This window comes from Halichoeres trimaculatus, unplaced genomic scaffold (genome assembly GCF_033239565.1).
Source record: "Halichoeres trimaculatus isolate MK-OKI-2021-1 unplaced genomic scaffold, fHalTri1.1 fHalTri1_scaffold_1, whole genome shotgun sequence".
Taxonomy (NCBI): domain Eukaryota; kingdom Metazoa; phylum Chordata; class Actinopteri; order Labriformes; family Labridae; genus Halichoeres; species Halichoeres trimaculatus.
In genome coordinates, this window is record NW_027437179.1 from 16,833,104 (window position 1) to 16,856,364 (window position 23,261).

The 23,261-nt window shown below is 43.4% G+C and overlaps 2 protein-coding genes across 3 annotated transcripts; both read left to right on the forward strand.

Annotated features, from left to right (window-relative positions):
* Positions 1-5,377: 5,377 nt before the first annotated feature.
* rae1 (ribonucleic acid export 1) lies at positions 5,378-11,124 on the forward strand. 2 transcript variants are annotated; one of them, XM_074666436.1, is made up of 13 exons: positions 5,379-5,516; positions 6,156-6,275; positions 6,398-6,502; positions 6,675-6,767; positions 6,853-6,939; positions 7,026-7,112; positions 7,248-7,319; positions 7,413-7,520; positions 7,626-7,732; positions 7,894-7,969; positions 8,787-8,981; positions 9,068-9,153; positions 9,802-11,124. In XM_074666436.1, coding segments are annotated over exons 2-13 (1,107 nt in total). In that variant the 5' UTR covers positions 5,379-5,516; positions 6,156-6,185; the 3' UTR covers positions 9,803-11,124. The 2 variants fall into 2 exon arrangements, with proteins under 2 accessions (XP_074522458.1, XP_074522537.1); XM_074666357.1 differs by lacking the exon at positions 9,802-11,124 and having other exon boundaries at positions 5,378-5,516; positions 9,068-9,157.
* A 713-nt stretch (positions 11,125-11,837) lies between these two features.
* On the forward strand, positions 11,838-21,664 carry LOC141796214 (RNA-binding protein 38-like). The gene is made up of 4 exons (XM_074677203.1): positions 11,838-12,259; positions 14,348-14,471; positions 14,921-14,975; positions 19,927-21,664. Exons 1-4 carry the CDS (start codon positions 12,047-12,049, stop codon positions 20,267-20,269), a joined length of 735 nt encoding a protein of 244 aa, XP_074533304.1. The 5' UTR covers positions 11,838-12,046; the 3' UTR covers positions 20,270-21,664.
* Positions 21,665-23,261: the final 1,597 nt, after the last annotated feature.

Genomic DNA, 23,261 nt, shown 5'->3' on the forward strand with positions numbered 1-23,261 from the left:
CTCCCCCGCATTCAGGACTTGATCGACTCTCTTGGTGGCTACCAGTGGTTTTCCATCTTAGACCAGGGCAAAGCTTACCACCAAGGCTTCATTGCTGAAGGCTCCAGACACCTGACAGCATTCACAACCCCCTGGGGTTTATATGAATGGGTCAGGATACCGTTCGGACTGTCAAATGCACCAGCAGCCTTCCAAAGAAGCATGGAAGAAATGCTCAGCACATTGAGGGATGAATGTTGTATCCCATATCTGGACGATGTGTTATGCTTCTCTAGGTCCTTTGAGGAACATGTGGAGGTGCTGCGCCGTGTACTACAAGCTCTACAGCGCCATGGGGTTAAGTTGAGGCCTGAAAAATGTGAGTTATTTCGCAAGGAAGTCAGGTATGTTGGGCGGTTGGTTTCTGCAGACGGGGTTAGAGTGGATCCGAAGGATGTCGAGGCAGTCAGAGCGCTAAGAGAGAAAGCTCCACAGACAGTAGGAGATGTCAGGAGACTCTTAGGTTTTCTGAGCTATTATAGAGCATACGTGAAAGATTTCTCATGTATAGCAAGACCTCTATACGAGCTGCTCCAGACAAAGTCCAGTTCATCACAAACAACACCTACAAAAGGAAAAACAAAGGGGCCACAACTGTCGTCACGGACTCCAGTTGAATGGAACAGCAAGCACCAACAGGTCCTTGAAGGCCTCATAACCATTCTAACTAACCCACCAGTGTTAGCATACCCAAACTTCGATCTCCCTTTCACACTCCATACCGATGCCTCCCAACAAGGCCTGGGAGCAGTCCTCTACCAGCACCAAGATGGCAAGATGAGGGTTATCGGCTATGGGTCCCGAACGCTAACACCAGCTGAGCGAAATTACCATCTTCACAGTGGCAAGCTTGAGTTTTTAGCCTTGAAGTGGGCAGTATGTGACAAATTCAGGGATTACCTGTTTTATGCACCCCATTTCATTGTCTATACTGACAACAACCCCCTCACTTATGTGATGAGTACTGCTAAACTTAATGCTGTAGGCCATCGCTGGGTAGGGCAGCTCGCAGACTTTCACTTTGAAATAAGGTACAAGCCAGGAAAACAGAATGTTGATGCAGACACCCTTTCTCGTTGCCCCCTTGACATCAACACCTATATGAGTCAGTGTTCAGAGGGGTTGTCAGAAGAAGCAGTGTATGCTGTTTGGGAGGGTAGCAGAACAGCCCAGCAGGGGGAAGTAGCATGGGTGGCAGCCCTTCACATTGCATCACAGTCAAAGACTCACTCAAAACCTTTCCCAGCAATCGACCACAATGAACTGGTACGTGAGCAGCGTCAGGATCCTGCTATTAAAGACATCTTGGAGGCCAAAGAGAAAAACGTGCAACTGACTGAAGACACACGCAGAACATTGAATAAACTTGCAAGAAAACTCTCAAGAGAGTGGAGCAGACTACAGGTAGAGAACAACCTTCTGTATAGAAAAGCCCTTGGTCGTAAACAGCTGGTCTTGCCCACCACCTTCAAACAAACAGCTCTCACTTACCTGCACGACAACATGGGACATGTGGGTGTTGAAAGAGTTCTGAGCCTTGCAAGACAAAGATTTTATTGGCCTTTCATGAAGAAAGATATTGAAGAGTACATCACCAGAAAATGTCACTGCATAAAACAGAAAAAGCCAACCTTACCTGATCGAGCACCCATGGGGAGCCTCACATCAAGCTCACCCCTTGAACTGGTCTGCATTGACTTCCTCCACCTTGAAACTTGCCGTGGGGGCTATGAGTACATACTTGTGGTGGTCGACCACTTCACCAGGTTTGCGCAAGCATACCCCACGAAAAACAAGGCTGGAAAAACTGCTGCAGACAGGATTTTTAACGACTTTGTCCCACGGTTCGGATACCCATCAAAACTCCATCATGACCAAGGCCGGGAGTTCGAAAATGAACTTTTCAGAGCTCTCAGACAACTCGCTGGTGTGAACCACTCCCGCACTTCTCCATATCATCCACAATGCAATCCTGCAGAGAGGTTCAATAGAACCCTGCTACAGATGCTCCGAACATTAGGTGACAAAGAGAAGGAAAACTGGAAAGAGCATCTTCCTCACGTCATTCATGCATATAACTGCACCAAGCACGAGTCGACAGGTTATTCCCCATACTACCTGTTGTATGGTCGTCATCCACGCCTGCCTGTTGACCTGCTCTTTGGATTGTTGACAGAGGAAGAAACAAACACAACACAAGAGTACGCAGAAAAGTGGGCAGAGAAAATGATCGAGGCATACAAGATTGCAAGTACCAATAGCCAGCAGTCGAGTGCTAAAGGTAAACTCTATTATGACAGAAAGAACAGAGGTGTGACCCTTCAACCAGGTGATAGGGTACTTGTTCGCAATACTGAGAGAGGAGGTCCATGTAAACTAAAACCATACTGGGAAAAGACGATCTACATTGTTAAAGAGCAGCTCGGTGATAACCCAGTCTATAAGGTGAGCCCCGAGACAGGGAGTAGACCCATTCGCACTCTTCACCGAAACCTGTTACTCCAAGTAAATGACCTTCCAACAGAGTTGGCAGCTGAAAATACACCTACAAGGTCACAAAAGAACAACAAGAGGTCAACACAGTCCCTGAGCAGAGAGGAACAAGCACAGTATCATGAGACAAGTGAATCGGATGACGAAGAGGAAGGCCTGCGGTATTGGCTGCGAATACCAAGAGGAGCTCAGGGAAAAGAACATGTTAGGTCATATCAAAGGGACACTAGTGAAACACAAAGGGATCCTGTGCAAGTGGAAACTCACCTGGAGGAAGCTGTGACTGTTGAGACTACACATGAAAATGAAAGTGAGCCTTGGGATGCAGAACCTCAGCTTAATGATGGACAGGATTTAACTCAGGTTGATAGCCCTGATGGAGACGTCCAGGAAGCGCAGCCAGACACTCAACCTACACTGAGAAGGTCTAGCAGAGACAGGCGCCCAGGCCAGATGCTAACCTACTCCTCCCTTGGTCAGCCAACTTACCAGCCACGCTTCCTTGTCAGTGCCATATGTGCTCAACCAACAGGTTTTTCTCACCAGTATCCCCAGTCCTATCTTTATTCATTTCCCCTCACACCGACATTCCCATCCCCATACCTGCCAGTCACCTATCCTACCTCATGTTACTGAGTACTTGGTGGGTTTTTCAGACTTTTCCAATGCAACTATTCAACATTTTGAGGGTTGATGTATTTTGTTTGGTTTGTTTATAGGAGTTACACAGTTAAAGTTTGCAAGTGTCGGGAGCCACTTTTGTTTGTAGGGGAGTGTGTGATATGCCCAAAAACAGTGCAACCATTTTTGTGTTTATTTAATTCAGGCAGCTGGAAATAATTTCTATTGTTTTGCAGAGTTTATGTTGCATGTAAAAAAAAATATGTACTAGCCTTATAATTTTCTGTTTTATTCGTTTTGTGAAGTGACACTTAATGTCAGTAACAGCCAGGTGGAACTTTCATTACGGCAGCAGTGGCACCCCGGGTTGTTTTAGGTGGGGATTTCCGCCCACATTTCAGACACAATCTGGATGAAGAACTGAATGCTCCGTGTCTTCATTGCTGCTGAACTGTATCTGTATTTTACAGGTTAGTATTCAGGGAAAATAACCTGCTGTGACCTCTCAAAAGCTCACTGTATGTAGATAGATGTCGTGAATGTGTTTCAATGCCGGCTGTAGCACTTTTATGAACTTTAAAACTCCGCGAAAGACCGCGAAACTTCCGCGGTAGGCTAGCATGCTATGTCTCGTTTGTAAGGGTTAATTTTCCCTCCGTCAGGTCTTGCAGGCACGTAACTATATTTATGTTTTGTTCTCACTGATTATTTGTTGGGCTTTCGCACATGTTTATTCTACAGCAAACAGGTGGTTGTTTGAGTGTGTCATATAGATATAAAATTAAGAAGTTAGACTTGGTTTTGAAGAGTAATAAGATCAAACATGAAGACAGATGTTTGAGTGTTTCTTTTTGTTTGAGATTCAGATACAGTTGAATGGTTTCACGTTTATAGAGCTTTGTATTTCTGTGTCAGTGAATATTATATGTGTGTATGTCCAGAATTATAGCATTTCAGATGATGCTGCTCTAAACACAGTTAAGAACTGTTATGATTTGCACTATATTAAGATAGTATCCTAATTCCCTTTATTAAAGGTGACCACATGCACTACAAAGTTGCTGTCAGAAAAAAAGGAAGACTGTAAACAAGTTAAGCACAAATGAGGAACAGTTACAAATGTGAATACATTCTGTAAAATGATATTAACAAAAGAATTCATGGACATTAATTGCACTGTGTTACGGTTGATAAGGACTGAAACAGAGACTGACACTGAAAATGAGGTTCTCTATTGTATGTCTATTTTGATGTTGAATACAGACACAATCTGGATGAAGAACTGAATGCTCCGTGTCTTCATTGCTGCTGAACTGTATCTGTATTTTACAGATTTATCTTTTGTTGCTGTGGTACCACCAGTCTGGGACACGTAACAGTAATGAGTTTTGTAGTTTCAGACAGCAGGTAGGCTACATTGTTAAATATATTTGGACACATGCCATTACTGTTGACCTTTGACTTGAATCTTATATTATTGGGGGGGAAAGACAGCAATAAACTGAGTGTTCCTTCCTTTTTTTCTGCATTCAACTTGTTGAACTTGTTGTTCTACCGATTCTCCACCCTCTTTTGCTCTGGAATAAATAAAGGTTGTGCCATGAATTAGACAAAGTGATCAAGAGGCATAAAGACACAACATGCATTAGCTCCAACAGTTACAATTGTTGCTTCATCACCACTTGTACACTTCACAATGAAGTCCTGCTTTGGTTAATAAGTACTGTTTGCATTAAACTACTGAAAACATTTCACTATAGAGTCAATATGAGGACTACTCTGAACAAACTGAAAGGTAAGCATGTGAGGAATTAGCTTACAATTAAAGTCAGTTTAAGTCATTAAAAATCTTTACAATATGCATTTCATACATGATTTTTATTCTGATGAAAGGCTGTATGAATATAATAATATAAGCATTCAAATGGCGGAAACATGCTGTCCTAAATTACCAAACCTAGTTTGCTAATTTGAGACACAAAGAAAATATCCACTTTAATAAAATATACACCTTAAAAGATTTCTTTTTTTACTTTTTTTTTGCACTTAAAATTATTCACATTTTCTTTACAATACTTAGTGTAGTTTAGATTTACACATTTCATTTAAACCAAAACAAAGCATGTCTATCTCTTACCTCGTAAGGCGAGCCTGGTGCATCCAGACCAGGCACAGCTGCAGGGTGTAATACACATCTGACCATCTGTGATCCACTGCCACCTAGCGTTCGATGCATGAACTGCATCGTTTCCCCCTCTGCTTGTTTCGTCACCAAACTGCGACACACCACCGAACAGGCGCCACATTTCTTCTGCGCCAAATAATTATTAGACTCACCAGGATTATTTATCAAAAAATCAGAGGTATGTTTGTCAAGAACTGAAAAGACAACTTCCCAAAATGGCAGAGTGTTGGAATGTGGAGTTAAAGACGCTTCTCCTGTGGAAAGTTTAGGTTCTTCCGTAGTAACGTTCGCCGTACATGACCACAGTAGACGGTGCCAGAAACATACTGTTAGCTAATTGACGTCAGTTTGGTTTCATTTATCATTTAATCTTTAATAATGTTGGAAAAATAAAACTTAATATGACGTGGTAGTTCTTAAGAATGATACAGTCAGACTATCTGTACACTTGCATATGAGCGAACTCAATTTCGGTGGACAACAGAGAAATGTATAGTTAGCTTTAAGACAAGTTAGCTAGAATCGTCATGTCATCTGTGTTTACGTTGATAATTTCACGCTTTCCAATATTTAATCAATTTTTGAAGCATTAAACCTCAAAGGGATTGGCATGAATCTTGTGAACATTGGCCCAACGTCCGCTCCTGAGTGTAACTGTAACGTAACCTGCCTGCTTCTGTGACTTCTACGCCCTGTGTTAATGTAATGTTCATTTGCTAATAAAATGAGCTTTTAAGTCGATTTTGCATTAGAAAGGGAACAATTTCCAAATGCCAGACATTCAGTTAACTAAACGGGGCCAATGTCTTGTCTTCAGGGCCTCCATTAGGAATAACGTTTGTGCAAAATGAGTTTATTTGGGACGAACACCGGGTTTGGAGCAGGAGGGACAGGTGTTTTTGGTAACGCGACCACGGACAGCCATAACCCCATGAAGGTATGCCAACAGATTCAGATAAAAGGCCATATATATGCCGTTCAGAATTGCTATGATGGATAACCCTAGTAGGCTAGTTTAACAGATAAAATGTCGTTTGTGGCTCCTCATATGTCCTACAGGATGTTGAAGTGACTTCACCTCCAGATGACAGCATCAGCTGTTTGGCTTTCAGTCCCCCCACCATGCCAGGGAACTTCCTCATAGGAGGGTCCTGGGCAAATGATGTGAGTTATTGATATCATTTCTACATTTTATACAGAAGTGGATTATTTAACTTAAACAAAAGATAATTGATGAGTTTTAGATTGTGATTTTGTTACAACTAAAATGGAGAATGATAACAAAATCAGGTTTGTCTTTCTTGAAGGATTTCCTACTATTCAATTTTCACCACAGGTGAGGTGCTGGGAGGTGCAAGATAATGGACAGACTGTCCCCAAAGCCCAGCAGATGCACACAGGCCCAGTGCTGGATACATGTTGGAGCGATGTAGGTCACATAGTAAAACGTGATTCAAGCCTTTCAATGCTGCTTGCTTCAGAATAATGTATGGTGTGTTTCTTCTGTGAACCAGGATGGGAGTAAAGTCTTTACTGCTTCCTGTGACAAAACAGCCAAGATGTGGGATCTGAACAGCAACCAAGCAATGCAGATTGCACAGGTTAGATTGGACCACCTAGATAAACTTTGTGCTCATCAGAAAAAAGCAACTCACCTTATTTAACATTGTCTACCATTTATTCATAGCATGAAGGTCCAATCAAGTCAATTCACTGGATAAAAGCCCCAAACTACAGCTGTGTCATGACTGGTAGCTGGGACAAAACACTGAAGGTATAAAAGCTTTTTCAATAAATGTGAGTGCTCTGAGAGCACCTTAAGATGGAGTTTTTTGTTTTAACCCCACCAGACATTATATATATATAATATAGCACTGAGAAACGTGGACCTTTTTGTATTTCTCCTCAGTTCTGGGATACCCGCTCACCCAATCCCATGATGTCTCTGCAGATGCCAGAGAGATGCTACTGTGCTGACGTTGTAAGTTGTTAACGCAGTTTTTTAAACTTGCTAATTAAATTACTATGTAGATTTTTTTTTGTATTTTTCAACTTCTCCTACTTCCATACAAAGGTCTACCCCATGGCAGTGGTTGCTACAGCTGAGAGAGGCCTGATAGTATACCAGTTGGAGAACCAGCCCTCTGAGTTTCGCAGAATTGACTCTCCTCTTAAACACCAGGTGATTTGTTCTTCCTAATCTTTTTTTTGCCAAATGTAAATATAGAAGAATCAAAAGAGCTGTTATGAACATGCTACCATTTACTTTTCTGCTCTGGTCCCACAGCACCGCTGTGTTGCCATATTCAAGGACAAGCAGAACAAGCCAACAGGCTTTGCACTGGGAAGCATTGAGGGTCGGGTGGCCATCCACTACATAAACCCTCCAAACCCGTGAGTGTCTAAAAGATCACATTACACTTGCTGCAGGGCTTTCTTGACTAAAGTCAAATGAAAAAATGAAAGTTATCATGTAGTTTTTCTACACATGTAGATTTACCTGGGGCAAAAATTATGAATAAGCATGCTACATTGATGTGTTTTTCTGTCTTCAGAGCCAAAGACAACTTCACCTTTAAGTGCCACAGGTCCAATGGAACCAACACAACCACTCCTCAAGACATTTATGCTGTAAGTCCTGACATTTTCTGCTCTGAAAAAGGATTTTCTAAACATAATCTAAGTTAGAAAAAGTAAATCATATAAAAGTTTTGATTGAAAGTGTTTCATTGGTTCACTTCCATGACTTGGTGCCACGGAGCTGTCTTATATTCTCCATCTTTAAACATTTGTCTTGGATTGCCAGTCGAACTAAATCTCACCCTGGCATCAAAATGTACATTACCACACTCCCACTAACTAATTCCCTCAGTGGATCAGCAGTATTGTTTGATTTGTTTAATACATCTGTGCAATACAACATGCTGCAGGTTAGCTTGCTTTAATCTGTTGTGAAGAGGGCAGTTGTGTTTTACTTATGAGGCTCTGTTTGATAATTTCATGAGTTACCTAATCTGGTATCAAACCACAGAGTGTTACGTCTGGCTCATAAAGTTATTTTATTCTGATAAATACAGTACTTCATGAGATTTTTGGTTGAAAACTGTCCAACCAACCAGATACTCTGTTAGGGATGAGAGTCAGTGCTGAACTCAGAGTGCTTGCATGATGAGACATATAGTTATTAACAGTCATCTTGCTGAGCCAATAGATGCCTTTATTGGAGAGAAGTGTTAGGTGTAGCTGTTTCCCTTAAACAAAAACACAAATGTTGAATTTATGCTCCTTGTGCCACATCCAATGATTTTGACAGGTTACAGTTTTGTGGACATAGACAATGTTTTTCCCCCTCCATCTATGTTTTTAATGGACTTAGCTGTTTACACAAACCAGTCTTGTTATTGTGGTTCTCTCTGATACATCTTCTAATTTAATCCACTTCCATTAGGTGAATGCCATTTCCTTCCATCCTGTCCATGGCACACTGGCTACTGTGGGCTCAGATGGACGCTTCAGCTTCTGGGACAAAGATGCCCGCACCAAGTTGAAGACCTCTGAGCAGCTGGATCAGCCTATTACTGCTTGCTGCTTCAACCACAATGGCAACATCTTTGCATATGCTTCTAGTTATGACTGGTCAAAGGTAAGATGTGTCCAGTGGTGTTTGAACTGTTTACGTAGACCTCAGGCTGACCGTCACTCATGATTTTCTAAAAATGCTGTCCTCAGGGCCATGAGTACTACAACCCCCAGAAAAAGAACTACATCTTCCTGAGGAATGCTGCAGAGGAGCTGAAGCCTCGGAACAAGAAATGGTGAGAGAAGGGCAGCCACTGTCTGTAAACCTGGACACCATGGTCACCGGATGGGGGCTGCCCTACTTCCTCAATGCTCTAGTGACTCACACTGGAGCCTTTAAGACCCCTCGTGAACTCTGTTGTGCATGATGTGGGAACTCTTCATAGATAGGACTCAGATTGGAGTGCTGCTGTTTAGGGCTTCAAGTCGCCATAATGTAAGGAAATGGTTCTGTGCTGAGCTGAGAATCATTTCAAAGGCTTGTGTGATTTCTGCTGTGAAATGTGAACAAAGCTACCTGTACACCTGTAGAGGCAGGAACTTCAGAAGTAGCCTGTGGTCTATGTTAAAGCTGTTAGCTTGACACCTATACAACTTTTGAGTGTATTTGATGACATAAGAATGTATGCAGTGATTTTTCTCTTAATTGATGGATATATCCATGAAAATATTTGAGGTTAAGATATTTAAGGAACACCAAAAAATGTAAGCAATAATTAGTAGTGGAACAATCTTGATCTCATATGATGGACTCCTGTCTCCTTAAGAGTGATATTGTACTGATTATTCTGTACAGAGGAGCAACAGTAAACTCCCTTTCAGAAATAAACCAGAAAAAACTCTGATTTTTTTGTGTGTGACTGACTGCTTCCTCCTGTCTGTAGATTCATCGTGCCAAGTCGCATCTCTTGGGGGGAAATGCAAGGACCTGCTGCTTTAGTGTGTATATGCGCTCAAGACAGACTCCGTCCTTTGGGAAAACACCTGGACCAATGCTGCGCTTCTGCATTTTGTGCATGGACCAATCAGAGGAGCCTGCCACACCTGGTGTTGATGACAGCTGCGTGACATTTGGTCTTAGAAGTCATCATAGAAGGGCAGGGCCTTCGTTTTCATTCATCTTGATGTCTCTTTGATTATTAAATATGTCCCCTTCCTTTTTTTACAGCTTTCCAAAGACTTTTGATTCTCTTATGATGCTGTCACTCTGTGGTTTAGGTCAATAAATAAAACTGGGGTGTATGATAAATGCATACTGTTAGATTTCAACATGTTTATTCCAACTTGAGGTGGTGAATAGGTGAACAAAGTGTTTGCTGTATTAATGTTTGGGACTGACTTGGAGCTGTATTGTGCATGCAAACAATGAACATAACCACTCTGATATTCCAACTGTAAACCCATGTGAGTCTCTGATGTGAATCATCACAAATCTAAATGATAAACTTCAGAAAACATCTGTATCATAATGGCCATGTCTGCCTGATTTAATGAAAGTCAACCTGCAGGTGGAGCCTTTTTCCTTGTTGTCAATCTGGGAGCTACCTGTAGATAAATCCTAAAGCTGAAGTCAGAAAGCTGAGCAGGAGAAATGAGATCAAAGCAGGACAGTGGGTCCCTCATCCCACTCCTTTTGACAGGGACACAGCTGGAAATGGGGGATTTATCAGGAGGATATGAATGAGCTAACATTGGCTGCCACAAAAGGCCATGTGTGAAATGTGAACCAGTTCATAGAGGAAGAGGTGTGAATTAAAACCCTTTTTATAGAGGTCATTAGAGTATCACCTCACTGCTAGCCTGACCTTTGATACTTAGCAGTGGAACTCCACGGCACCAGGGGCGGGAAGGTAATACAGCAGCCAGAATCAGCGGCTCCTGTCTGCTTTTGTAGCTTGTGACTGGTACCAGTCCTTTGCTTCTGCTCTGTCAAACTATAACCAGTTTACTATCTAACAATGGGTCTTTGGGGTTGACCAAACTTATGATCTTACACAAGCTTCACTTCTGGCTTTTCATTCTTGCAAAAGAATTACATTTATCTGAACTATTGTGTTTGACTGACCTGTAACTTTGGACCTTCAGATCTTACCTGCAAAGATGTTATCAGGGTTTGTTGGTAGTGTGAAGAGACATGTTGAAGGCCTAATGCACTTAAAACAGAGTTCACTTAGTCTTGTTCTGCACCCTGTTCCTTCAAATATTTTATTTGTTTTTATGGAGGGTTTTGAAAAGGGTTGATTGTGCAGTGTCAGAAAAAAAATATTGCCAGATTGTACTTTAACCAGAAAAGAACAGGCAAGTATTAACAAGTTTGTAAGAGGTAATTGAATTTGTTATGATCATCAAATCTCATTTAAGCTAATCTTCATTGCTTCAAATATCTTAAAATTGTTAACTTGAATAGATGCAGCTTTGATGTTAGAAACTTGGCAAGAAAATACATTTGAAGTTGTGCTTCAGAGCTTGTTAAGTTTCAAGTTAAATCATTACTGTAACTGAGATTCAGCGGAATTAAAAGACACAACTTCTTAAAGTTGTGTAGTTTTTTTAACCAGTTGAGAATCACGTGCTTGTGTAAAAGTCAAAGTTATGGTGGAAACCTAACTGACTTAACTTTTGCTGATCCATGCTTTAAAATGGGATTTTTGATTGAGAGAGGAAAGACAATGACTTCCTCATTACAGTAGCACCATGTGGCTGTCAGAGGCGCGCTTTCTGCGGTACAGTAGGCTTTTTCTTTGTGTTGTAAAGGACAAAAGCAGGTGCAGCGTAGCGCTGGAGAAGGCGGAGAAATGAGAGGGACTGCTGCTCAAGTTGGCATTCAGCGGAGAAGCTGATTGGTTGTCAGTTGTGAGTGGGCGTGGACTTCACCGTGGCATATAAAAACCCCCGGCACATTTCCTCTCGCCGTCAAAGAAGCAACCGGTGTAGAGGAGTTTCCTCACCGCGAACCACACTTGACACCAGGTCGCTCCGACTTCTATCAAAGGACAACGCGTGGGGCAAACTACGCAGTTTGTAAGATTTTGAGGGGTTTTTTTTGTTTTGTTTTCACTGATGTTTGGCCAAAGTTGAACGCTTAGAGAAACATTTCAGTGTGCCAGTCGTCTCCTCTCCGGCTGCCCAATGCTTCTTCATCAGTTCATGAACGGAGCCCTGGAAGTCATGCATCCCACCTCGCTGCAGAAAGACACAACTTTCACCAAAATCTTTGTCGGCGGGCTGCCGTACCACACGAACGATGCCTCACTGAGAAAATACTTCGAGGCCTTTGGGGACATTGACGAGGCGGTGGTGATAACAGACAGGCAGACCGGTAAATCCAGAGGATACGGCTTTGTGAGTATAAACACAGCACTGATATGCACAGAAATACATGACGCGACCCTTCACAACTTCATATAACAAATTTAAAATCAGTTGTTCTGCCTTATATTTTTGCCTAGTCTGTTAAACATACTTGGTTTTACGAGTCCGTGTCTCTCCCCCTCTTTTCACATGGAAAACAACACGACTTAACGTCCACTAGCCATATATTTTATGTGATATGTGTCAAAGGTAATCTCCCCTCTGAAGCTGACATGCATAATTGCACAGCATCTCTGTTTTTCGCCTGAGTGGCTGTTATTTTAGCTTAATGAGGATGAGGGATCACACAAGTTGATGGGTAACTAAGAAGATTATATTTCAGCATATGTCTGATGTTAGCCCCCCCTCCAACGAGGCACCCCCTACCTCACTCACCCTTGAGCAGCCCCAGCTTATAGCTTTGGAAGTGTGTGTGTGTGTGTGTGTGTGTGTGTGTGTGTGTGTGTGTGTGTGTGTGTGTGTGTGTGTGTGTGTGGGAGAAAGAGAGAGACAGTCAGACTGCACTTCTTGCATGCTTTATATGGTTATTTTTTAAGCAGTGGGGAGGTTGACCTTGCACACCCTGCCCTCCATTGTCAAGGACTGGAGCACTGGGCCGTAACACATGATTTGCATCACATCTTGGCTGTGTAGAGAGAATTTCCACCAAACACTGACTCTCTTACACAAGTTTTTACAGTTAATGCGGAGTTTCCCTTTAATTCTGTCAGTGTGATAATCTGGACAGGTTGCCTATTAAGGAATACTTTCAAGTTTGTGAAACCTAATTTAAGATGTAGGGTAGGAAAGGTGCTGTGTGTTTGAGCCCGAGTCTAAGATCGATCCTCAGCCACCTCAAGTAAAGCCACTGAAAATTGTACACTTACCCTTGACATGCTCATTTAGGTGTATGCTAATAAGTAGTTTTTTTCTGTTTTAGTGAAAAAAACAAAGTTTTTCCTCTTTGACACAAAGAGCAGAAGCAGCAGAAGAAATGCAAATATTTACTTGAGCCAAGAAAGACATTTCAGCTCTAATGTACTGTCAGGCCAAAGAAGGAATGGAAACTGTTATGTGTGCATGTTTACTTCTAAAGCCAGAATTTGAAGACAATTGCTTTCTGTGTTTACACATCAGCTCCTTAACTCTGAGCAAAGCGGTCCTGTGAGTTGAGCTGGAATCAAACGGCTGCTTATTGAGTCTTGTGTTTCAGGTTAAACAGGCTCAGGCCGATGTGGGTGCTGCCCGGGAAAAAAAAGACACACTTTTAGTGTGGTGTGAGGCAACCTGATAATTCTGCCTTCTGAGCGTTACAGTTGGAGAGGTAGCTGGCAGCAGGAGGGGAGGGAGGCGCCCCAAAGCTGAGCGCACCTTTTTTCTAAACACACTTCAGAGGTGGATTAGTAGAACCCCCACAGCAAGGCTCTTTCCAGTGTAAACATAGTCTCGTTCCTTCCTGTGTGTTCACAACATGGGCCCTGGAGTGGGCTTTGTTCCGGATCCTTCCACTATGAAGAGGCACACTGCTTTTAAAAACGTCCTCTTCAACAATGCAAGCCATGGCCTACATTCAGTACTCGGTCCACAGCGAGGTGGCTGAACCCTCTGAGTTGGCAGAATGTGGCAATCAAAACAGAAGGGCTTGTCTAATGCCAGGAGGGGGGTGGTGTAATACCAATCTCCTTAATATTTTGTCCCTAATTGGATAAGCTCCTTGTTGCTCTTCCCTGATCCATATTTCAGCACTGACTACGGCTAAGTGGCAGTCAAGTGGCTGGCTGCCGCTGCCGCCGCTGCTGCTGCTGCTGTGGGCAGTTTTCAAAGCTTATCATTGTGCTTTGTTTGTAGTTTCTCGTCTTATTCAGACACACTGATTCTTACAGTGGAAAGCCTGTAGGGGGGATTTTATGATGAGATCAAGCCCCTGTTTCATGCATTTCAAGTGTTTTTGGTTTTGTTTTCCCTGAATTGTTAATGTTTGACCAGCTGGGGATGCCATGCCTTAGCAATTTGTTTGTTACATGAGATCATTATTTTATTTCTCTGAGCCCATGTTTATAAGTCTGACTTTGTCTCCAGGTTACAATGACAGACCGAGGAGCAGCAGAGAGAGCCTGTAAGGATCCCAACCCTATAATCGATGGCAGGAAAGCCAACGTGAACCTGGCCTACCTGGGGGCAAAACCCCGTAGTATACAGACAGGTGAGTTATGCTCAATGTTCAAGTTCCTGTGAAGTTATTCTGAAGCTTCTATTTGCACCAGCCAAAACTATGAGAGGATATTGAAGAGAAAACTTCATGTCACAGATCAAAGAAGTACAATTACACATAAAAATCTGTTGAAAAATAAGAACTACCCAAAGTTAAAGCTGCAAAAAATCATTTGTGAAAGCTGAGAGACTGTTTGTACAAAGTATTTATAAAACTATTCTCTACCTGGTGGTTTTGATAAATTTCATTTGGGAACAAATTGAAGCTAAGCTCCTTAAAATCATGCATGCTATACTGTCATAATGCACATCTGAATCTGTTGTTCCTCCATGGTAGGTTTTGAAACAGACCGTGCCTCTGTCTCTCTGTGCTCTCTGTGTATTGTTCTCTGGTCCTCCTCTGTAAATGCTAATGTGTGCGTCTGACACACTATCTTCCAGGCGTATCCATCGGAGTGCAGCCCATTCACCCAGCACTCATCCAGAGGCAGTATGGGTAAGTGAGCAGGAGTGGGCGCTTGTTGTATTCTTTCTGTTTCTCTCTTTGGGATGCCACCAGGCTACTATTCATTTGACAAACAAGGCCTCTGGAAAGTACATGTCAGTTTCTGTGTCCACATGCAACTCCAGGAGTAGTCTATTAGCATATTTGAGCTCTGGAGGGATGGGAGATGGTTCACATATCTGTGGTAATAGAAGAGCATTCCAGAGGTGATAGTGTGACTCACTTTTTTTGGCCTCTGTCAGGATCCTCCGCTCTTGTTTACCTGCATGAGTGGGCTCTGTCACTGAGAAAGCTTCCTAGAAGAGGCTGTGTTGTAGAAACAGTTTGGGAAGCGTCTAGGAGCCATGGTCTGCCGAGCAGCTAATGAGCGTTTCACTGCAGTAATGGCTCTCCTCACCCCCTGCAGCTCCAACAGATCATCCTTAACCACCAGTCAGACTTTACACACAGATACTTCAGACCTTTGAATAAGATCAAATTCAGGTTTTAAAACCAAGTTTGTTTCTACAATTTAACAAAAATAGGCTTAAGAGAACTGAAAACTTAATAGCAGCAACATTTCTGCAAAAACATTGCTTATGTCATCTCTGCCGATAAAGGTTGACTATTTCATCACCACTCCATGTCCTAAATGAAAGACTGATAAACATACCAAATTGGCATATCACTGCTCTAGAGATGCAAGATACATTGGTATCAATATCAGTAGCTGATGTTGGCCATTTTTTTAACATCAGCCGATGTTTACTCATTAGCTGCCGGACATTTTCAGAGCATATTGAACGATCTTTCAAGACCCAAAAAGTAATGTTTTCTATGACTATGTAAACACCACAACTACCGAAAAAGAGTTGACTCTCTTCTTTTATGTCTCTTCTTGCTTTGGATCCAAAAAACAGACAAAACATACTTTTTTGATCTCATTCATCTTGAGCACTATATCCCTTGATCCTCTCCATGGTTGTCTTTTCTCACCATCACGCCGCTCTTTCTCTCCAAACTACATCAACACATCAACTCAGTTATATATATTTTTTTTAACCAAAATTTGTATTGGTAAATATCGGCCATAACAGCAATATGTATCGGATATCGGTATTGTCCAAAATTTTCCGTTGCTGCTTTCATGAAGTATCGGACTTAGGCGCATGTGATTTTTCAGAGTTTCATGGAAATCCCAGGGCAGTCCACAGGGACATGAGTTAAATAAGAAACTCTGAGTGGTTTCTGATGTTGTAAGATTTATGTATCAGCTACCCCCCCTTGGTAAGATCTCCGTGGGTCTGAATTAGAGCCACAGGGTCCACTCAGGACATGTCCCATCATGTTCCAAGACCTTAAGAGGACACTGGAAAGTCCCCTCCTGGTCTGTGTTCCTTCTACCACAGTGGGCATGGATGGCGCTGAAACCCTGAGGGTCTAAAATGTGGAGCACAGTGCTGCTTTGAGGCTTTTGCCTGACAGGTGCTGGCTCATATTACAGCTTTATACACACCCTTAATCTCCCATGACCACCACCCCAGAGACGTAGAGAGGCGCACAGAGCACCTGTCCGCCTGCCTCTGAGTTTCTTCTGTATGCTGGGTGACAGACGCAGGCCTCGCTAAGATGCAGAGTGCACAAGTGGCTTTTCTTTCAGCCCCTGCGCTCCCCCCCAGACCCCTCGACAACATATGGTGTGAGGATGGGGACTGGAGTAGGATTTTGAGCAGTGCTGGGGTGTAGCATGTAGCTGAGGTGCTCTGGTTGTAGCTTACTGTGGTGTAAAGCTGTGGTCAGCAGATGCTGTAAGGGCCAGAGGGGGTCACTTAGGCCAGGACAATGTTTTGATGGAGAGGGGGGGAGTTTTTAGTGAGCTTGCAGATTTGTCTCCTCTCATGCATCGCCCCTCCACTGCTCCTATCACTACCCTGTGCTTTCCCACGTCACATATACCCATTTTTATTGCTCTGTTACTGGTTTCCACTTAAATATTGCTCATTAAAGTGGTGCCACAACCTGTGTGTCAGATAAAGATGGTGAAATCTGACACCCCTGTGAGACTACAAAGTGGGGGCAGGGGTGGTTAAAGAGGAGATTGAGTGGGGTGGGGTATCTGGAGGACTAATGCCTAATGAGGCTGTGTGCTACCAAGGAAACACACCTCTACAGGTGCCAAACAAAACACCCTCTCCCTGCTGCTATCAAAGACTTCTCACAATCCTCTCTAACAAAGAAGAAAGGAGGGAATATCAAGCCCTCTCACAAGTTATTGTGAGGTGTTGTTTAATTCCCCCCACCCCATTCAGACCCATCTGTTTTCACACTTTGTGCTGCTGTGAGTCATGCGCTGAAGGTCATCGGGGTTATCCTGTAGAAATATTTAGCCGCTCGGTGTGATATTGCCCGGGCTTTTTACATGAGCTCATTAAGTGATCTTCATGACAGTGATTGCTTCGCCCTGCTTTTGTCATGTTTGTTTTCATCAGATGTTTCTTCCCTTTGAGCGTGTCTCTCCAGTCAAAGCCTGCCATCCGCAGAGTGGCACTACGTCAAACACACACAGACTGTCCGTCAGCACAAAACCAGCTGACCTATGATCTTTTGGCCATCATCCACATTCCCCTGCCACTGTCCCACAATCCACTTGGCATCTCTGTAGCCCCTGGGAGCTCAATACTGTCTCTAACTTCCCCTAGTCCCTGCTTCTCTCTTTTTTCCCAAATAAAGGCGAGATCCTGAGCTAACATCTCCATCTCTGCACAGCAAAGATGAAACACAGGAGAGCTTTGTGTCTCCTTTTCTCCCTCCAGGCTTTTCTTATTCTACACTGTTTTCTATTCCACTTTACCTACATAAGGTCAGTAGATTTTAAGCCCAGATTAATGTAAACCGCCTGTGGCAACACACTGCCAAGGCCGAGGAGAGGGCCGGCTGATTATACATGATGCGAGAGAGAGCACATATACCCCACAGCGTTAATGTATGGTCATGTTTGAAAGCTGTGTGTGAAACTGAATGCTTCTTTGTGAGCAGCTCAATAGCACTGTAAGGGCAGAGTGTAGATTGCGCCCATGGGTGGGGGTTACATTCATTTGCTTATGCTTACTCTTTACACGCTGCTGTTCTCTGGTTTTATGGCTATCTCTCTTTTCTCTCCTCTTCACCCGCCAGAGGCCTTAGAGAGCTTCTATATCTCGACTTAAAATCTTATTTCTATGGTGTGATAGCTGCGTTTTATCTCTGCTAAAGCTGAGACCATCTTTGTTTGTCAGAGTGTTATAGGTAGGAGATTTGTTTTTGTTTTTATTTAGTCGGGTTTAAAGCAACACTTAAGTTCTGTAGCCCCCAACTCTTCTTGACCTCACCCCTTGTTCTTCTTGTCGTACTGCATTATTGTTTACTGTTGAAAATAATCACTGCCTCCTATCCAACCCTCTGCTATGGTTGTTCTGTGCTGCCAGCTGACCAGCGTCGAGCAGAAGATCAGAAGATGTCCACAGCTCAGGACTAGTCCAGAGGAGGGGTGTGACAGACATACATGCCCACCCTCCTCCTCCTCCTCCCTCAGCCAGCCCCTCTCCAAGGTGCCAGTGATGGCTTGAGAGTGCAGTGCAGTGTGCTGTGATGAACTGAAGTGCCTTTTTTATCTTTTCCCTTTTGAGTGATATGAACTGAAGAGGTTTTGCTGATTGCAGTGTGACTCTTTCCCTATTATGGCATGGTTTGGGGTTTGCAGTGGTAACTGGTGTGTTGGTGGGTGGGTGGGTGGATGGATGGGTGAGAAGGGGAGGGGATGAAGGGGACAGAAGAGGGAGTGCGTGTGTGAGAGAGCGTGATGACATCCCTATCCATGCATGCTTCAATCTTTTGCTGTGTTGACATCAATGCTGCATCTCAGTACTGAACCTTTTCTTCTCCTGTGGAAGAAAACAGACAAACTTGAAATTTCATAATGTTTATGAAAAGAGGATTTTAATGAGCATTGAGATTCAGCTGAAGAGCTTTCATCAAAGTGACATTTGTTTTGAATTAATGATCTTTTTCACAGTCTGTAGATATTTTTCCTCAAAAGCTTTGTAACAAGGACAAAGGCAAACTGGATGGTTATATCACTCTTTAATAAAAGGAAGGGGCTCTTCCTCTTCTTCCTCTCTGCTACAACCATCCCTAGCTGTAGACAACAAACCTGGAGGAGAATCTTCAAGTACAGCCTGAAAATAGACTCTTTCAGCTCCCTCCTTTTATTTTCTTCATAAGTGGCAAAGCAGAGGTAGAAAAATAGGAGACAGGACAGTCCCCAGACTCCCACAGCTCTTTATCAGCTACATCTGATTCCAGCCTCCTGAGCCCTGGCAGAGCCCCCTGCACCCAGCCCTGATGAGCTCCCCCGCCACCATTAACTCCCCTAGCTAGCATCATCATCTGCCGTAGTCTGCTCCAGGTTTACACACCAAGTGAGAAGTAGCAGACTGCAACTTCTGCACAGCCTTCGTGCACTTCCCTTTATTGTTGGTTTATGTGTACGTGTCAGTGTGTTTGAGTGTGTGTAACGAGTGAAGAGCAGCAGCTGTTAAAACACTCTGCCGATGCCTGAGCTTGAAAACCTGCCAGTAACGGCTGACTCTATCTTTCAAACCCTCCCCCCCTTCCCCCCAACTCAACCCTTCCCGCCCATCCACCTCAGGAGGCCTTACCGAACAGGTTTTGTAGGTTTTACTAACCGAAACAGACGGAGGGTTGAGTCACCTTCACCTCCTAACCACCTCTAACCCTGGTCTGTTTCGTCTTTAATAACGCTGGATATCCGTGTAAGAGCTCTCCACAGCTCAGAACACCTACAGACAGTTTATATTACCAACAGGCTTGTCCTCTGGGAGAAATGTAAACAATAGGAGCCAGACTCTTGGATTTCTTTGCTCTGCAATAACCCCCCCTCTTTGCTCTTTGTGTCTGTGCGCAGGATGGCCCAGCCATACGTCTACCCACAAGCCTTTGTGCAGCCCAGCCTGGTGCTGCCCACTCAGGTTTCCACCTCCGTCAGCACAAGCCCCTACCTGGACTACAGCGCGGCCTACGCTCAGTACGCCCAGACAGCCTTTGAGCATCAGTACCCCTATGCCGCCTCCCCAGCTAGCTTCCTGGGCTACAGCTACGCCACCAGCCCCACGGCCACCGCCAGCCAAGCCACCCCCGCCACAGCTCCAGCCACCGTCCATCCCAGCCTCTCCTCCGCCACTGGACCAGGTCAAGCCTTCCTGCACTATGCCCCGCAGCAGCACATCCAGCCAGACCGCATGCAGTGAGCTGGGGAAGGAGGGGTAGCAGTTCAAGTGGAGGAGTAAGAGGAGGAGAAAGGAGGTAGTGGTGGTTGCGGACCTTTGAGCAGAGGATTGCAAACACGCTACTTTGACAACCAGCGACACTCGGCGGGAGCTTTCAGGAAGACGGGTGGGACTATTGCACTATACGATCTGGACGAGCTGTTTGCTCATTGGTTAAAGGGTAAAAAGGGTGGGAAGGGTTGGAGGACTGCTGAGATTCAGGTGGGGAAGCTAAGCTACGTAAAGTATGAGGCTGCTTCCAGGGGCTTCCAGAAGCTGACACTTCATTTTTTATTATTTTTATTATTATTTCTATTGTCCTTTATTATTATGTTAATGTCATTTTCAGTGTTTGTTTGTATGCCATTATTATCAATGTTATCATGTTGTTGGCTCAATCAGTGGAAGTTATGTGTGTCCAAGGTACATAATGCGGACCTGAGAGGTGTGTGCGACATGTTACTCCTCCTTCCTCCCACCTCCAGAGTTTGAGTTGAAGGGCACTGCTGCTTTGGGACACTTGGGGACACGAGACGAGTAAAGACAGATTAGTGGTTTGGTATAAGTGAGCCCCTCAGCCTCTCTGTGGTGCCATCCGACTCGCTCTGCAGTGAGGTAGAGCATTCAGCATGAACAAACCTATAGCGTTCAGGTCCGTACTGGAGGACGTCAAAAGATTTCACCTCAAGGACGAGAGACTGGTGTCAGGACTACATATTTTAGAAATTCTTTTTAATTAAAGAGGCCTTAATAAAAAAAAAAGAAACTTCTTTTAGAAACTTCTGTATTTTCCAGCGCTCTTCCCACCACAGAACCAAGTGCAGGGAGCCCTACATACCGGGCCTTTCAGCGGTCAAGTGACTGTTATCTGGCTTACTTGGGTCTTGATAATTTCAAATGGATGTAGATAATCACATGCAGTATGTGGGCCATGGGGACCAAGAGCGCTGTGTATGGATGGTGAAAGGTAGCTGACACTGAGCTCAAACAGCAGTGTATTTTGTTCTTGTTTTCTCACTGAGATTTTCACAAACTGTTGTTCCCAAAAGGACATTCATGTACAGCAAATGTTTTATGTCATCAAGGACATTTACAATATTTATATGTAGGTATTTATATGAGGTAGTAAGTTAAAATAGTTTTTTGTTACCATGACTTTAGTTGTGGAGCTGTCATTTAACCTGCAGAGGCGTTCCTCCAGGTCCACAGGTGTCCTGCTCATTGTTTTCTGTCCTGTTGCCATGTCTGTGGATGGCAACTTGAGTAGATACTTGTTTATAGATCCTTGACTGGTTGGATCAGGAGTTCTGTTTTTTTTTTCAATAAAATGTCTTTTACAGTCCCTTCAAAAAGCCATACATTAATAAAAAAACAAAATAAAGAATTTGTAATTACTGACGCCTCCATTCTTTTCATTGGAAAGCAAAGCACCCTAACACGCAGATAAGGTCTCTGTATCCTTTGATCAACCACTGTGGAGATGATTTGTGTTTATTGAGCATGTTTTTTTTTTCTGTGTGTCTGTTTCCACAATAGATTGGGATGAAACTTTGGGGTCATTGGGTTCAGTTATATGTGTGTGCTTGTTATCAAGGCTGTGTGTGCTGTTCGATCCCAAGCAGGAGGGGGGCCCAGACTTATCAAGTCCCAACACCAGCACCACCACCACCTGCCAGGCCTGCAGGGTGTCCCCTCAGGCCACCATGCTCACCATCAGTCTTCCTTGACTTTTGTGGGAGAGAAAAAACACGGAGTGTGTTAGAAAAAGGATTTGAAGCCCCTTAAACCAGAGCAGAGAGTAACAGTTTTTCTCTCTCTGCCAAACAAGCTCAGCCAGTTCTGTTCCCCAGCAGCGTCTCAACATGTTTGTGCTTACATCAGCGACTTCTGAAGATGTGTCACTTCTGAACCCCTCTAAGGCCTCAAGCCACAACCTAGGCAAGATCATCAGAAACAAAGAAAAAACTTTTGTTTTTTTTGTTCCCTTACAGGATATACGAGATATTATCTATGACGTCATTAATAAGCGCTAGTTAACATCTTGGTTCAGTGACTTTGAATTCACATATTTATTTCTATTCCCGTCCTCAGTTGCTAGTTTTCTTTCAAAGCCTTTCATCCAGAGCTGAACTTGCACAATTAGGTTAATCACCTTCGCAAAGTCAAGAAATATGTAGGAGACGGAGAAAAAAAAAAGCTAGGCCAGCAGATCTATGAATCATATCTTGGCACATACGCTCACTGAGACAAACCTAACATGCTGATTTGGACAGGTTTTCACTTTTAAACATGTTCACCACCGTTTGTTAAGCACTGTTAGACTCACATGTGTTGAGACATGACATGGTTGTTTGATTGAAACCAAGGTTGTAAAGTGTCCTATGTTCACATCACAAGGTCTATGCTTAAACTGAAGTCAAAATGTTATTAAGAAGCTGGGAATAATTACACTATGTGCACTTTTTTTTTGTCAATAATTGATGACGTCTTTGTTAGTTTGTCAGTGCTGGTAGATTCCTCACTCCTTTAAACTTGATGTATGCCGTTTTTAAACCATACTCTCTCTTCAGCTTTAAAGAGATCAGGTTGAAAGTGAGTTAATACCTAACTCTGATGTCTAAAATGGTGAAATGTCCCTTTAACCAGAGTCAGTGGAACTGTAATGGAAGGAATACTTGAGTTTTTCTTTTTCAGTGATGACAGAAAGGTATGTTTGTGTTCAGGATTTGTCTGGAAACAAAACATGTCTTTAAAGTTTAAGTGTGAGTTTAGATTAAAAAGAAATTGATGGGAGCCACAGCGGTGTGTTAGGACATGTTGTAAAAGACGACAGCACCAAAGATAAGCTGCAGTTTTTATAGCTGAATCATGTCACAGGTTTTTAAACACGCCTGCGTTCAGCAGAACTGATGTCCTTGCTGTTGCTGTGTTTACTGGTTGTTACTGGAGCGCAGTGGCTCTGGTCCCCCTCTCC

Excerpts from the sequence above, each read along its gene's own strand:
- rae1 (XM_074666357.1), top strand. The coding sequence starts at position 6,186 with ATGAGTTTATTTGGGACGAACACCGGGTTTGGAGCAGGAGGGACAGGT. Across the intron at positions 6,768-6,852 it reads TGGATACATGTTGGAGCGAT|GATGGGAGTAAAGTCTTTAC; the intron begins GTAGGTCACATA and ends TCTGTGAACCAG. Across the intron at positions 7,521-7,625 it reads ACTCTCCTCTTAAACACCAG|CACCGCTGTGTTGCCATATT; the intron begins GTGATTTGTTCT and ends CTGGTCCCACAG.
- LOC141796214 (XM_074677203.1), top strand. The coding sequence starts at position 12,047 with ATGCTTCTTCATCAGTTCATGAACGGAGCCCTGGAAGTCATGCATCCC. Across the intron at positions 12,260-14,347 it reads AATCCAGAGGATACGGCTTT|GTTACAATGACAGACCGAGG; the intron begins GTGAGTATAAAC and ends CTTTGTCTCCAG. Across the intron at positions 14,472-14,920 it reads ACCCCGTAGTATACAGACAG|GCGTATCCATCGGAGTGCAG; the intron begins GTGAGTTATGCT and ends ACTATCTTCCAG.